This window comes from Tachypleus tridentatus, chromosome 11 (assembly GCF_004210375.1).
Source record: "Tachypleus tridentatus isolate NWPU-2018 chromosome 11, ASM421037v1, whole genome shotgun sequence".
NCBI lineage: Eukaryota > Metazoa > Arthropoda > Merostomata > Xiphosura > Limulidae > Tachypleus > Tachypleus tridentatus.
Window position 1 is genome coordinate 83,308,953 of NC_134835.1, and position 13,509 is coordinate 83,322,461.

General features: G+C 30.9%; 1 protein-coding gene across 7 annotated transcripts in view; it reads right to left on the reverse strand.

Annotated features, from left to right (window-relative positions):
* LOC143232623 (kinesin light chain-like) overlaps positions 1 to 13,509 on the reverse strand; it is a 71,324-nt gene that overhangs the window by 22,569 nt on the left and 35,246 nt on the right. For all 7 annotated transcript variants that reach the window (XM_076468265.1, XM_076468263.1, XM_076468264.1 and 4 more), the window contains 6 exons: positions 12,725 to 12,953; positions 9,166 to 9,253; positions 4,485 to 4,586; positions 4,036 to 4,209; positions 3,089 to 3,188; positions 2,072 to 2,189 (listed from right to left, as the gene is read on the reverse strand). In XM_076468265.1, coding sequence (XP_076324380.1) covers positions 2,072 to 2,189; positions 3,089 to 3,188; positions 4,036 to 4,209; positions 4,485 to 4,586; positions 9,166 to 9,253; positions 12,725 to 12,953 — 811 coding nt within the window. The remainder of the gene's footprint in view (positions 1 to 2,071; positions 2,190 to 3,088; positions 3,189 to 4,035; positions 4,210 to 4,484; positions 4,587 to 9,165; positions 9,254 to 12,724; positions 12,954 to 13,509) is intronic.

A 13,509-nucleotide genomic window follows, 5' to 3' on the forward strand; every position in this document is an offset into this window, starting at 1 on the left:
ATGGTTAATATAATTAGAATTTAAACAGATTTAGTTACCTTCTACTACTGCTTCACATGGTTAATATAGTTAGAATTGAAACAGATATAGTTACCTTCTACTACTGCTCTACATGGTTAATATAGTTAGAACTGAAACAGATATAGTTACCTTCTACTACTGCTCTACATGGTTAATATAGTTAGAACTGAAACAGATTTAGTTACCTTCTACTACTGCTCTACATGGTTAATACAGTTAGAATTGAAACAGATTTAGTTACCTTCTACTACTGCTCTACATGGTTAATATAGTTAGAATTGAAACAGATATAGTTACCTTCTACTACTGCTCTACATGGTTAATATAGTTAGAATTGAAACAGATATAGTTACCTTCTACTACTGCTCTACATGGTTAATATAGTTAGAACTGAAACAGATTTAGTTACCTTCTACTACTGCTCTACATGGTTAATACAGTTAAAATTGAAACAGATATAGTTACCTTCTACTACTGCTCTACATGGTTAATACAGTTAGAATTGAAACAGATTTAGTTACCTTCTACTACTGCTCTACATGGTTAATACAGTTAGAATTGAAACAGATTTAGTTACCTTCTACTACTGCTTCTACATGGTTAATACAGTTAGAATTAAAACAGATTTAATTACCTTCTACTACTGCTTCACATGGTTAATATAATTAGAATTGAAACAGATTTAGTTACCTTCTACTACTGCTCTACATGGTTAATACAGTTAGAATTGAAACAGATTTAGTTACCTTCTACTACTGCTCTACATGGTTAATACAGTTAGAATTGAAACAGATATAGTTACCTTCTACTACTGCTCTATATGGTTAATATAATTAGAATTGAAACAGATTCAGTTACCTTCTACTACTGCTTTATATGGCTAATATAATTAGAATTTAAACAGATTCAGTTACCTTCTACTACTGCTTTATATGGCTAATATAATTAGAATTTAAACAGGTTTAGTTACCTTCTACTACTGCTTTATATGGCTAATATAATTAGAATTTAAACAGGTTTAGTTACCTTCTACTACTGCTCTACATTTGGTAATTATGGTTAGAATTTCTAGACAGATGTTATTATCTGTTACTACTGCTTTGTATTTGATTACAAGCAAAAGGTATCAATCCCCAATGATGGGAAATGGTTAAAATTAATCTATCAGTTTAAATTACTTCAAGGTTATTAAAAGAAGGTTAACCGTGTTAAACTCTTGGTTTCACTCAGAGCCAAAGTTCTGAGCTATTTATATCATCCACTGTAAAAAGTAATTGTTAAGCATTTCGATCATACTAGGAGCATATATCAACAATAACATATAGTAAATCTGTATGTTTATTCTTTAAATTGTGACATGTTTTGAAATATGAATGATAGTATGACTAATTTTAGTGTGAAATATCCTGATAGTGTGACTACTTACTGACAAGTTAGTGTGAAATATGAATGACAGTATGTCTGATTACTGACAAGTTGGTGTAAACTATCCTGACAGTATGACTAATTACTGACACGTTAGTGTGAAATATGAATGATAGTATGACTAATTACTGACAAGTTAGTGTGAAATATGAATGATAGTATGACTAATTACTGACACGTTAGTGTGAAATATGAATGATAGTATGACTAATTACTAACAAGTTAGTATGAAATATTCTGATAGTATGACTAATTGTAGTGTGAAATATCATGACAGTATGACTAATTTTAATGTGAAATGTCCTGCTTGTGAAATAAAATTTGACATCAATATTATTCATGCCTGTTCTCCCATTATCTCAAAAGTGAATCTTAAGCTTTGCCATCATATACAGTTTTTCAAACAGGAGACAGATAAACACTTGGACAGACACCCTGGTTTACAAATATGAAAGATTACAGTTAACATTTATAGTCAGATTTAGTTACCTACTATTACTAGCCTACATTTACTTGTTACAGTTATAATTTCTGTACAGGTTAGCTTTGTCATTAAGTTATCATAGTTACTGTTCTACGTTTGGTTTTATTAGTACACTTATAATTCCTAACAAGGTTAACTTACCTGTTAACTTTGGCTGCTTTATGCCAACCACCATATTCCTGATAAGGAAAATTTTCTTTTAATTTGCTTTTATTCTCTTCCCTTTCTTCTGCTACTTGCCATATTGGTTTGTTCTCTCCTATACAACACAGTTCAATGTTATCTCCAACATTAAAGTGTCTACACCTACATAACAAAATGGCTTGTTCTATAGTTTATAATATTACTCAACATTAACCAAGTTCAATAAAATGAATATTGCTACCTACCTAAATGACTTATCCTATACTCTACAACAATTAATATTTAACTACATGAATGTTATCTCCAACAGTAATTATTTAATGATTTTCCAGATTGGCTTACCTGTCTTATACAACACACATTTAGTTCAATATTCATACTCTCCAACAACAAATTGTTTACAAACACTTATTTCTTTCCTGCAAAACACAGTAAGAGTTACATAATTTCTTATTATAAATTGTTTACAGTTACCTTTCTTTTAGTTTTCTCTCTCACACACAACAAAATAGGCTCTCTCATTTCTACCTAAAAGGATCAGTAAATTGCTCTAAAAGTAACATTTTCTTGTCCACAAAAAACCTTTATACCCATAGAGATCTAGTTTTAAAAATATATGAATAAAATATAAAAAAAAAAAACTATTTCATGCTTTAAAGCTTACCATACCTCCTTATAATTGTCAGTGTTACGAAAAGTACTGAATAAAACTAAACAAAAAAATTAATCAGGCCTAACACCTAATGGTGATCGTTATAAAAAATGTACACATTAAAACTAAATATAAAATTATTCAAGACTATTAAGTTATTTCAAACTTTACACTAACTACTAATAAAACAAGTGTAAAGTAAAACACAAAATGACTATTTTAAGAAATGCTATTTAAACCAATTTAAGACTGCTGCTGTCAAGAGTACAACTTTAATCTCTTCATTATCAAACACCTTGAGAGATAAAGAAAAACATGTAAAGTGAGACAAAATATAGAATCCCTAAGTGGTAGTAACTTACCACCAATGCTTCCAAACTCCTTTTCATGTGCTCTTGTTAGTACTTGTTTATAAAGTATCTCTGCTTCCTTATATTTGCCTTCCTTTAAGTAGGCTGAAGCCTTGAATATACAAATATTAAAGAGTTAGCAAATATAGCACATATGACATAAACTTAAGTATTCAATTTTTTATGCACTAAAATAAAATACTTAGAAAGTTATAACATTATTTTTTTTTAGAAATCAGTTAAACGGCAAACAAAACTACTTCTCAACTAGATGAGTACTTAGTACAGTGCCTACTTCCACCAAGTAGTAGTGATCATAATCAGCTTTTAAAATATATACAAATCTACGTGTGTCATTATCAATGAACACGAACATTTTTTTAGTAGGACAATGAGGAATACTATTCTACATTAGCCCTCCAAGTTTAATCAAAATCAGACATTTTTGACTGACTTATAGAGTAAAATAGTGTGAAAAATCAGTTCCCAGTTTTAGAGATTTTTCAAATTTTTGTAACCTTGACCCTCCAAAACAAATCACTCTACTTTGTAGTCCAAATGTACATATATCAATTTTTGTTCAAATCCATTCAGTCATTTTGAAGAAATCTTGTTGACAAAAACACTTCCATTCACATTTGGTGACAGAGGTAATTACATATCAGATATATTACTAAAAACTGATAATTTTCTTTTTATCAAAGATATAACTGAATTATATTTTCTAAATTACAGTTATACTTACTCAAATAAAAAATATTAACATTTATAACTGTTTTACCTTTGTTACGCCTCGACCATCAGTGACAGAACTGATGACACTTCATTATTCAGATCACAATCTTAAGCACCAAGATTTACAAGGATAGCCTTTGTTTATGCTACTTTTGAATAAACAGTGACACTTCTAGTAAGATTACTTGTTATTCATATCAGAATCATGAACATTAAAGGCTTACAAGATTGTTTTTTGTTTTTGCTACGTTTGGGTCATCCGAACCAAGAGTAAGTTCATATATTGACAAAGCTCGTTGATAGTATCTCTCCACTTCATCATACTTTCCTTGATTCTGACAAAGGAGAGCCAAGTTGTTTAACTGCTTTGCAACATCAGGATGATCCTTCCCTAAAACCTGCAAAGAACAACATTGTCAGTTTTGTTTTAATACAAAGTATATAACACTTGACCAATCAGGAAATAAAGTGACTTTATTAGTGTTTTTATTTCATACATTTCTTTTCTATAAGTAAAAATTATCATAATAAATAAATACAACTTCAGTTACAACCATTTTAAAACTATTATTAAATTCCACACTTTATTGTTACATGTAGTTAAAAAAAAAACTTTTGTAATAAGTTTATTTCCTTTAAAATCTAAAGTCAAGTTATCAAAACCAATGCTTGCCCTTTCTCTTATTTGCAATGCTCTTTTACACAGAGGTTCAGCATCTTTGTATTTTCCTCGCTTCCCATATAATACAGCTAAGTTATTGAGTGTTGCTGCAACCTGAAAATAAAACAAAAATTCATAAAAATGATTAAGTAAGAACTGTAATACATTTAGGAATTTAAATGAAGTAAAAACAAAACTAAAACTGTGAAACATATAGAAATAGTAAAGAAATATTAGAGAAAAAAATAGGAAATATTTTTATCTTAAGATATGCCATTGTATGCAAACATAGTTAAGTTTATTTAATAGAAGGCACATACTTAGATATCTTGTACAAAAAATGGCGTCCCATCTCAGTTACATAAACTTTTACTGGATCTTTTGTTCTGTTAGTTTTAGTGGATTAAAGCAAGATATTTCATGTTCCTGCTATTTTTCTATCATATGATGGAAAATTACACACAAATAAAAGTTTACTAAATGGTTTGTAAGTGGTTGCTGATAAATTAGATATTTCCTTTCATTAGTTACTATTTAAATACATAGAACACATCATGCTTTGTAGCAGCATATCTCCAAAATCTACATAGTTCACTCAGCTTGGGCAGTTTAAGGTAAATATTAAAATGTTTCCTTAAACTATGTACTTTCACAAACTAAATCTGTCTGCCTAACTGATGGCTGGAAGAATGCTGGTCAAAGCCTTGTCTTCTAGCCACTTCTTGGAAAAAGTATCACATAACACAATGGACCAGCAGTAACGAAGAACAGACACAAAATACCTATGTTTTTAATATAAAATTCTATACATGTTCTTTCATTACTATCTGAAATGATAAAAATTGAAACTTTCTGTTCTTATGGTAGTTCATACATAAATAAAATTGATGACTTCTAAAACAATGAATTAAAAACCACAAGAATATTATCAAAACAGTAAAGTCTAACATTTTAAAATACTGGAGGGCATGCTTATGAACATGGACCCCATAGCACAGATTTAAAATACTGGAGGGCATGCTTATGAACATGGACCCCATAGCACAGATTTAAAATACTGGAGGGCATGCTTATGAACATGGACCCCATAGCACAGACTGGAATCATTATCAAATGCTTTAAAAAATATGAAAATCAGGAAAGTTTAAATACATTTTACAGATCATGCAATACTCAGAAATTGAAAAGATACTTAACAATGAAGTAAATGAATCATGGGAGATGCTTGTGGAGTACCTATTGTAACAATACAATGGTGATCACCTAGGTCTTATAGCTCTTTCTTACACCACCAACTGTATTCTGTGTGATGGCCCTGGTTATGGAATATTGCTCTGTAAAACTATTTCTTCTAAACCAGAAAACTATAAACAATTTACTGATGTCAGTACTTTTCCTCTTCTCTTTACATTTTCCAAAGTCCAGCAACCACACATATGTGAACAATTTTAAAACATCTGTTTACACAATCCAAGTCTATGAAAGGTATAGAGAGTTTCTGTTTGCACTTTCACCTTGCACAAAAAACTGACATGCTGATATAGATGTTTGGCTGGATGCTTTGTCTTGAGAGAACCATACTTTATTATCATTCATTTCACACAAAAACAAAATTAATGCATTTGTTGTTTCTTGCAGCAAAGTGGTGTAAGCATATTATTCTGATATTGTCTGGAGATCAGCTTGGTATTATCTTCACACTGTGTATGTTTAGAATATTAACATAGATTTAACCTGTAACAAACATAAATACATGGAAAAACTTTTGCAACACACAACCACTTTTCATACACTATCACTGGAAGTATGATAATATTTTGCTAAAGATTTTACAGACATAAATGAAATCATGTCTTGTTCATTGTAATGAGATTTGTCACATGCCAGATACCACTTAGACAGCTTTTGAATGATGGTCTTCCCTCTGATACATTTTGGGAGAAGTTTGTGAACACAACAATTCCAAGGGAAGTGATTAGTTTAACTGTAATGATCTGCTATCTTTTAAAGTTAATTACAACAGTAAGCTATTTAAGTTCACCTCTACTGTGCAACAGGTAGCTAGTCATTGAATAGTCTGATTTTTATCTGCTAAAAAAATGTTTTCTCCAACTTTATTAATACAATTCAACACTACGAAAATTCCTTTCTCTGAAATGTGAAATTTTCATTATCAAAAAATATGAGATTTTTGCCAAAAAACTATGTAATATAACCTCTGCCAAACTGGTATATTTTAAATGCTACCTGTTTTTGCAAAAGAAAGTGTAACACAGCCGAATTACAAGAAAAGACTCAGAACCCCTTAATCTGCTAAGTCACAACAACAGTTAGGAATGTGGTGATTAAATATACAAGTTGTTACCATAGAATACAAACATTCCTCTACATGATAAAGTAAATCATTAATAGCAGATCATAACAAAATTCTTGTAATCAGCAACTATCATAACAGAAAGACCATTATCAAAAAAGTCAGATAAAAAAATTAAAATATGTGAGAGATAGAAGAGGAAGGGACAAAACCCTGACAAGCAGAACCATAGCAAAAAAGAAACCATTGATGTTAGCACAGAAAAATGGAAGAAATGAAGTCAGAGTGGAAAAGAATAGATGCTACCCGAGTGGAAAGTCTGGAACCTCATGCAAGGGACTGGATAGCAGCCACACATGAAGCCAGAAGGTAGGAATGGATGGATGAAACACTGTTGAATACAGCTGATAGAGAAGGCAAAAAGAGAAAGAAAGATGTAATGGTGGTGACAATGAAAATAGGATAAGTAGGGAGAACAAAGACTGAGCAGAACAGAAGGATGATACGTATTGATTTAGAAAACGTACAAGTCCCTTGGAAGAAGACAGATGGAGAAAGACATAAACGTAGAGGTTGGTCCATTCATAAATGATGGTGGTATTACCAAAGCCAGAGGATGAGGAACAGAAGACCAAAATAGAAAGAGTCTGTTATTCAGAAAAATGACAAAAGCATCCCGTCAAGGAGTATCCAGAGATCACAACCACCTGAGGGTTTAGAGACCATTCCATGGTGAGAACATTGTCAAGACAATATAACTGATCTGTGACAAACCAGCAAATGAATGTGATGACTGTAGGCCCCGAACAGCATGTCCAATATATGAAGACAAAGTGATTGTGACTGAGTGACCACTTGCCAGGTAATGTGAGACACAACAGTCAAGCTGTCAAAGTAGATCATCACTGATCTGTGACAAACCAGCAAATGAATGTGATGACTGTAGGCCCAGAACAGCACGTCCAATATATGAAGACACAGTAATTGTGAGTGAGTGACCCCTTGCCAAGTGATGTAAGACACAACAGTCAAGCTGTTAGAGTAGATCATCACTGAAAGCCAGAAAGAAATGATCCATTGATCATGTAGTTCCATAATATGGACATAGAAATTTGACTGAAGTACAGTAGTATGAGATTCCTTGGAAGTTGCAGTATGTTTCCCAGTTCAATAAAGATGTCTGTAAAAAGATGTATCTCTATTCTGTCCAGAGGAAGAAAGATACCAGCTATGGTTCTGTCCCTGTCCAACCACCAAACAAAAACGGTATGGAGGAAGAGATACCAGATAACCCCTCTGGCTGTGCCTACACGTAGTCTCTTCAGTGGGTCCTTCAAGACTACATATGGGCATAGTCAGAGAGAATAACAGCTTTTAAGGAAGCCCAAGTCCTCAAGAGGGAAGGCTGTCCATAGGAAGATAGTGAGACTACATGGCAAAGAAAGGGAGAGGAAAGAGGCTGTTCAAATCCATTATCCTGTACAATTATTTCAAAAAGGGGAGAAGTGTTTGATTGTCAAGAGAAAAGAAGGAAGCCATTTTCTGGCACAAGGCCACAATAATCTCAAACAATAATTTCAAGCTTGAAGCCATAAAGACACATAGTAGGTCACAAAAAGTGTCCAAAGCTATAGCAGTAGCAGCAGTGACTTGGAACTGTGAGTTCATACCAAGTCACTCAAGTGTGATAATACTCCACAGAAAACATTCAAAATGAAATTAACATGAAAAACAACAAAGAACAAAATTCAAATAGTTTTTCAAATCCAAATAAAAATTGAAAGGAAAAAAATTATTGAACATTTTGTTACTTCAAAACCCAAGGTTCAAAAAATGTGGAAAACTAAAATAAATAAGTAGTGAGAGAGACAACTAATCCCTGTCATTTCAAATTGAGAAAGTGAATAATGAGTTCTACCACATAAAGGCAGCTGCACTAGTATGGTGTGTCACATCCTTATTGGTGGAGTGTTATCACACATTTATTTGCATGCTACAATACAGTCTACACCACATGGACAACCAATGGAAGTTAGTGGGAATGTACATATTACTAGCAAGCAAAAAGTTTGACATATAGAGGGCAGTACAGGCTGAGAAAAGCTATTTTGTGAGAAGAGATAATATCAGAAATATTAATTTCTTTAATAGTTTTTATTATAATTTGATTAAATTATAACATCCTGCAATTTTTCCATGACTCAAGAATTACAATATGTAAAACTACCCTAACAAAGACTGAAACATTTGTCTGTATTTAAACGTAAAAGTAATGACTTAATATAATACAACCCTAAGATTATGTTTACTCCAAGTGGCTAAAACTAAATTGATTAAAATAGTATGTTAATGGCAATTTTATCTTACAAATTTACTTACTGCAGGATGATTCTCTCCCAGTGTTTTCTCTCTGATGGCCAGAGCATCATTTAATAAATTTGCTGCCTCTTTGTACTTGTTCTGGTCCCTGTAAATACAATGTACAAATTCACTGCAGTTTTAATACAAGTAACCATAAAATAGACATGATCTGATTGAAAGCTTCAGTTTAATTTCTAACAGACTTGGTTCAGTGTTACACATTTTTATACAATTAATTTTAACTGTGTGATTAAATTCATTATTTCAACTAGCTCTTTACACAGCACATTGTTTTAATCAACATGTATTTTTAAATCTGTTATTTTCATTGCTTAGATTTTTTAAAAAAGTATTTTCACAAAGTCCATCACAATACTTAACAGGATAATATATGAAAAACAAAATAACAAGTGATATATTTATCAAAACATAAGTGCCAAATACTGAGTAAGGTATAAATGAGTATTCCAAGAAACCATAAACAGAAGGAAAAAGCCTATAAACAAACAGTAAATACTGAGAATTCTCCAAAGAAATCCAAAACAATTAACACCAGTTTCATTACATCAACAGCTGTAATTTATAAAATAAACAACGACAAACGAGTTAAGTGAGAAACTTACTTTTAAGGTATTGTGGAACAAGAACAAGAAATATTAAATAATTAGTTATACACAACTGTCCTTATACTGAATACTGAAACACTGGGAAATATGATAATAATATCAGAAAATTTTGACCCAGACCTATGGATGAGTATTGCTATGCTTGATTGGACAAGAACAGACAATAAGAATGGTACTATCTATATGATTTCTACAACTTTGTAAATCAATGCTAATAAAGTAAATTTTCTGTGCCACTCTTACATCAACCAACACATGTTTGTTACATAAGCATACACAAAAAGGTACTTGATCATTTGAACTTTAATATACTCAGGTTCAACACTATATTAAGTATTTGTATGACCTATTTCATATTTGGTGAACATTTAAAAATTTCTGGAGCATCATTGTGAACAAAATTTAAGTGTAGAACACACACATACAAATGGAATATGAACTTTATCCTTTTCACCCCGATTATTCTTTACTGCCCGTGACAAAGTTTTAGTGTCTTACATTCAAAATGTTATTAAATTATTTTTTTGTTATACCAACTAATATGGTATAAACACATTCCTAATAATCCACATTTTAATAGTATACAAGTTTTAAGTTCTCAATTCTATAAGAAATACTGAACATCCCCTAGTGTTGCACAGTAACACGATTTCTCCAAGCATCTTCTTTTCTCTATTTTATCCACCACTCCCTTCAAAATGTACAAATTAAGTGTAAATTGCTCTCTATAATTTGCAATTGCTCAGGCAAATCATAATTTTTATAGCTTTCAATTTTGTTTGGTTGCAGAGCTATAAACAGAAAATCACACTCTTCCTGCAACATCCTCTCTTTCAGGCTTTGTTAATAGTTCTCACTTACATTGAATTATATGTTACCTAAAATAAATAGAAAGTCAAAGTTTTAATCTATCAAATGGCATATTGCATTGCGATTGCATTGCATTGTGTTCTAAACAAATAAGCATTGATTTCACTCACAATACAAGCTTCATTCCCATGGAAAAGTTAACAACTACCTAAGATGAATTTGTAATGGCTCTTGTCGCAAAATTAGACAACCAAGAAAATTGGAAGTTCAGGGAAATTGTCTGTTTTTTTGCATGTTATTAGTCTACGTTCTGTGCATTATTTAATTAAATAAAATATTTAACGTATTACTAACATTAGTATAAAATATATGGGCTTAGGTATAATAGACAACTGACAACAATTGATTTCTTGTTTTTATGTTTATTCTTCATCTGTCATTATGACAGTAACTAAAATTTAAAAGTAGTTATCTTTTTAGGTTAGTTAAAATTAGAATAGATAAAAATATATACATATCTAATATAAATGTTTCACAAGCACACAAGCAGCATGTAGGTAACAATTTGATAGCATAATGTGAGCTGCATATGCCAAGTGATTTACAAAACTTATTATTGTGGGAACAGAATTTAAATATGATTCAAATGGCAATCAAAAGGACAATAAAAGAAACAATCATTTAATTTTAAATCGAAGCATACTGTTAAGAACTCAAGCTAATTAGGATAAACTAATGCAGTAAAATGGTAATTTAGATTTCTTTTCCTCTTTAAGTTCCATGGTCAGTCAAATTGACCAATATTCCATTTTGAGTTAGGGAAGCGAAAATAACAGATGAAATATAAAGATTTACTGGAACAAAAAACATTTGAAATGCATTTAGGAGGTTTTAGTAATTACACAAAGGAAATTAGATTATTTAGATGAGGAAAAGTATTTTTAATCTTAACATGAAAATTTCTTTTCACACAGACTGTTTAATGCAAATACTCAATATATTCATGGAAAATTCATTATTTTAGTTTATTAAAAATACTTCACTAAAAAAATATTTTTTTTTGTATGTGTGTTCACTAAAAGACTATAATATTTTGTGAAGATATGCACACTATACTGAAAGTTAGAAGAATTAAATCTATAGAGAATTTAAACAAGTAAAAAGATGCGACTAAACCCATATTGAGAGACCAAATGATATTATTTATAACTATTATAAAACACAAAGTTTCATGTATGATTGTGACAATCTTGATAATAACTACTTATTATAAGGGAGTGAATACAAGTAGCCTCTTGCATAACCAACACAAGATGAGTATATAAAAATATACTCTTTACCAACTTACAGATTTCAAACTTCATTTGCATAGCCCTTAGAACCTACAAAATGATTATCAAAAGTTCTTTTTAGGTTTAATGATTATACATATTATTCCACTTTCTATATGATATTACTTACTGTTGCTATAATTGTCACTTTATACAATATATTCTGTAGTACATTACAATAAATTGTTTAAAATTAAGACAGAAAAATTGTACACACTTTTTTAGTAATCTTAAAACAACTTTTTTGCATGTCTTTACATTTTCATATATAATTTATTTTAATAATTTATTATCCATTTGTGAACCTGACGATGACCGAAGAAGATCGAAACATTGTTCGCTCCTCTACACAAAAAATTGTCTCAACCCAAACGAGCCGTTTTTACATATATATTATCCATTTCTGTTCTTTAGTACTATTATACATTGCAACACAGGTCAATGGGCATCCCCAGCTAATGTTACCATATTGCAGGCAGAGAAACATTAGCCCTCACAGAACGTGGTGCTTATAACATTTCACATTTGTACCTTAAAACATAATTAAGATATAAAATCAAAATGGAAATGTAATGCAACTGTTTATCTAACTAATCTAAATAATGCTGAAGTGGCAGGAAAAAAGCAGCTACAATGCTAAGAGCAGTTCGACTAGTTTTCTATATAATTATTTGCATCAATTTTAAAATAACAATTAAGAAAACATACAACAAAAAGCACTCTTTTGATTGATTATAAATATAAGTATAATTGTGTTGTAGAATGAAAGTATACAAAGCCACAATAAGACAGATATCATAAAATTATTACCTATATACAAGAGCTAAAATATTGAGCATTGTTGCTACATCAGGATGGTCGTGCCCACTTGTTTTTTCCAGGTCTTCTAATGCTTGTTTACAAAGGGGAACAGCCACTTCATAACGACCTTGAGAAGCATACTGGATCACAAGGTTGTGTAAAGTACGCAGTCTTGCAGGTATTTCATAACCTGCATTTGCAGCAGCTGCCATTTGTCCTGGTGGAGTAGGTGATAGAACTAAAAAAAAAAAAACTCATTAAGAAAAAAAACTGAGTCAGCTGTAAACATACAGTAACAACAGAAACCTATTCTGGCCTGGCCCGATACACAGAAATCCACAAGTAAATTCAGGAAACAAAATTTAAGACTGAAATTCAGAAGAAAAAAAAATTAATATAATAATGCTTATGATCTTGGTTATCCTAACAAATTTAAAATAAACATTTTATACAAAAAAACAAAGAGCCAGATGTTTAACTGTTTGCTGTATCATACATCTCAGTAAAAACTAATTTAAATCAAAAACTAAGTGACTAATACAGCATTAAAACTTATGCTTATCCTAACAATTTTTTGAAGTAAATTATTAAATAACTAGCATATGGTGCAGTTCAACTTACTGTTACCACTAATGCTTTTTTACTACAACCACAAGTAACACAAGGATCAATTAAACATTAAGTCACCAATGACACAAGATTAATACTAAATTACAGCTGTTCACAAAAAAGTGAGATTTATTTCATATGCATGATTTATTTGCATGAAACTTAAATATTTGAAAACTAGTTTA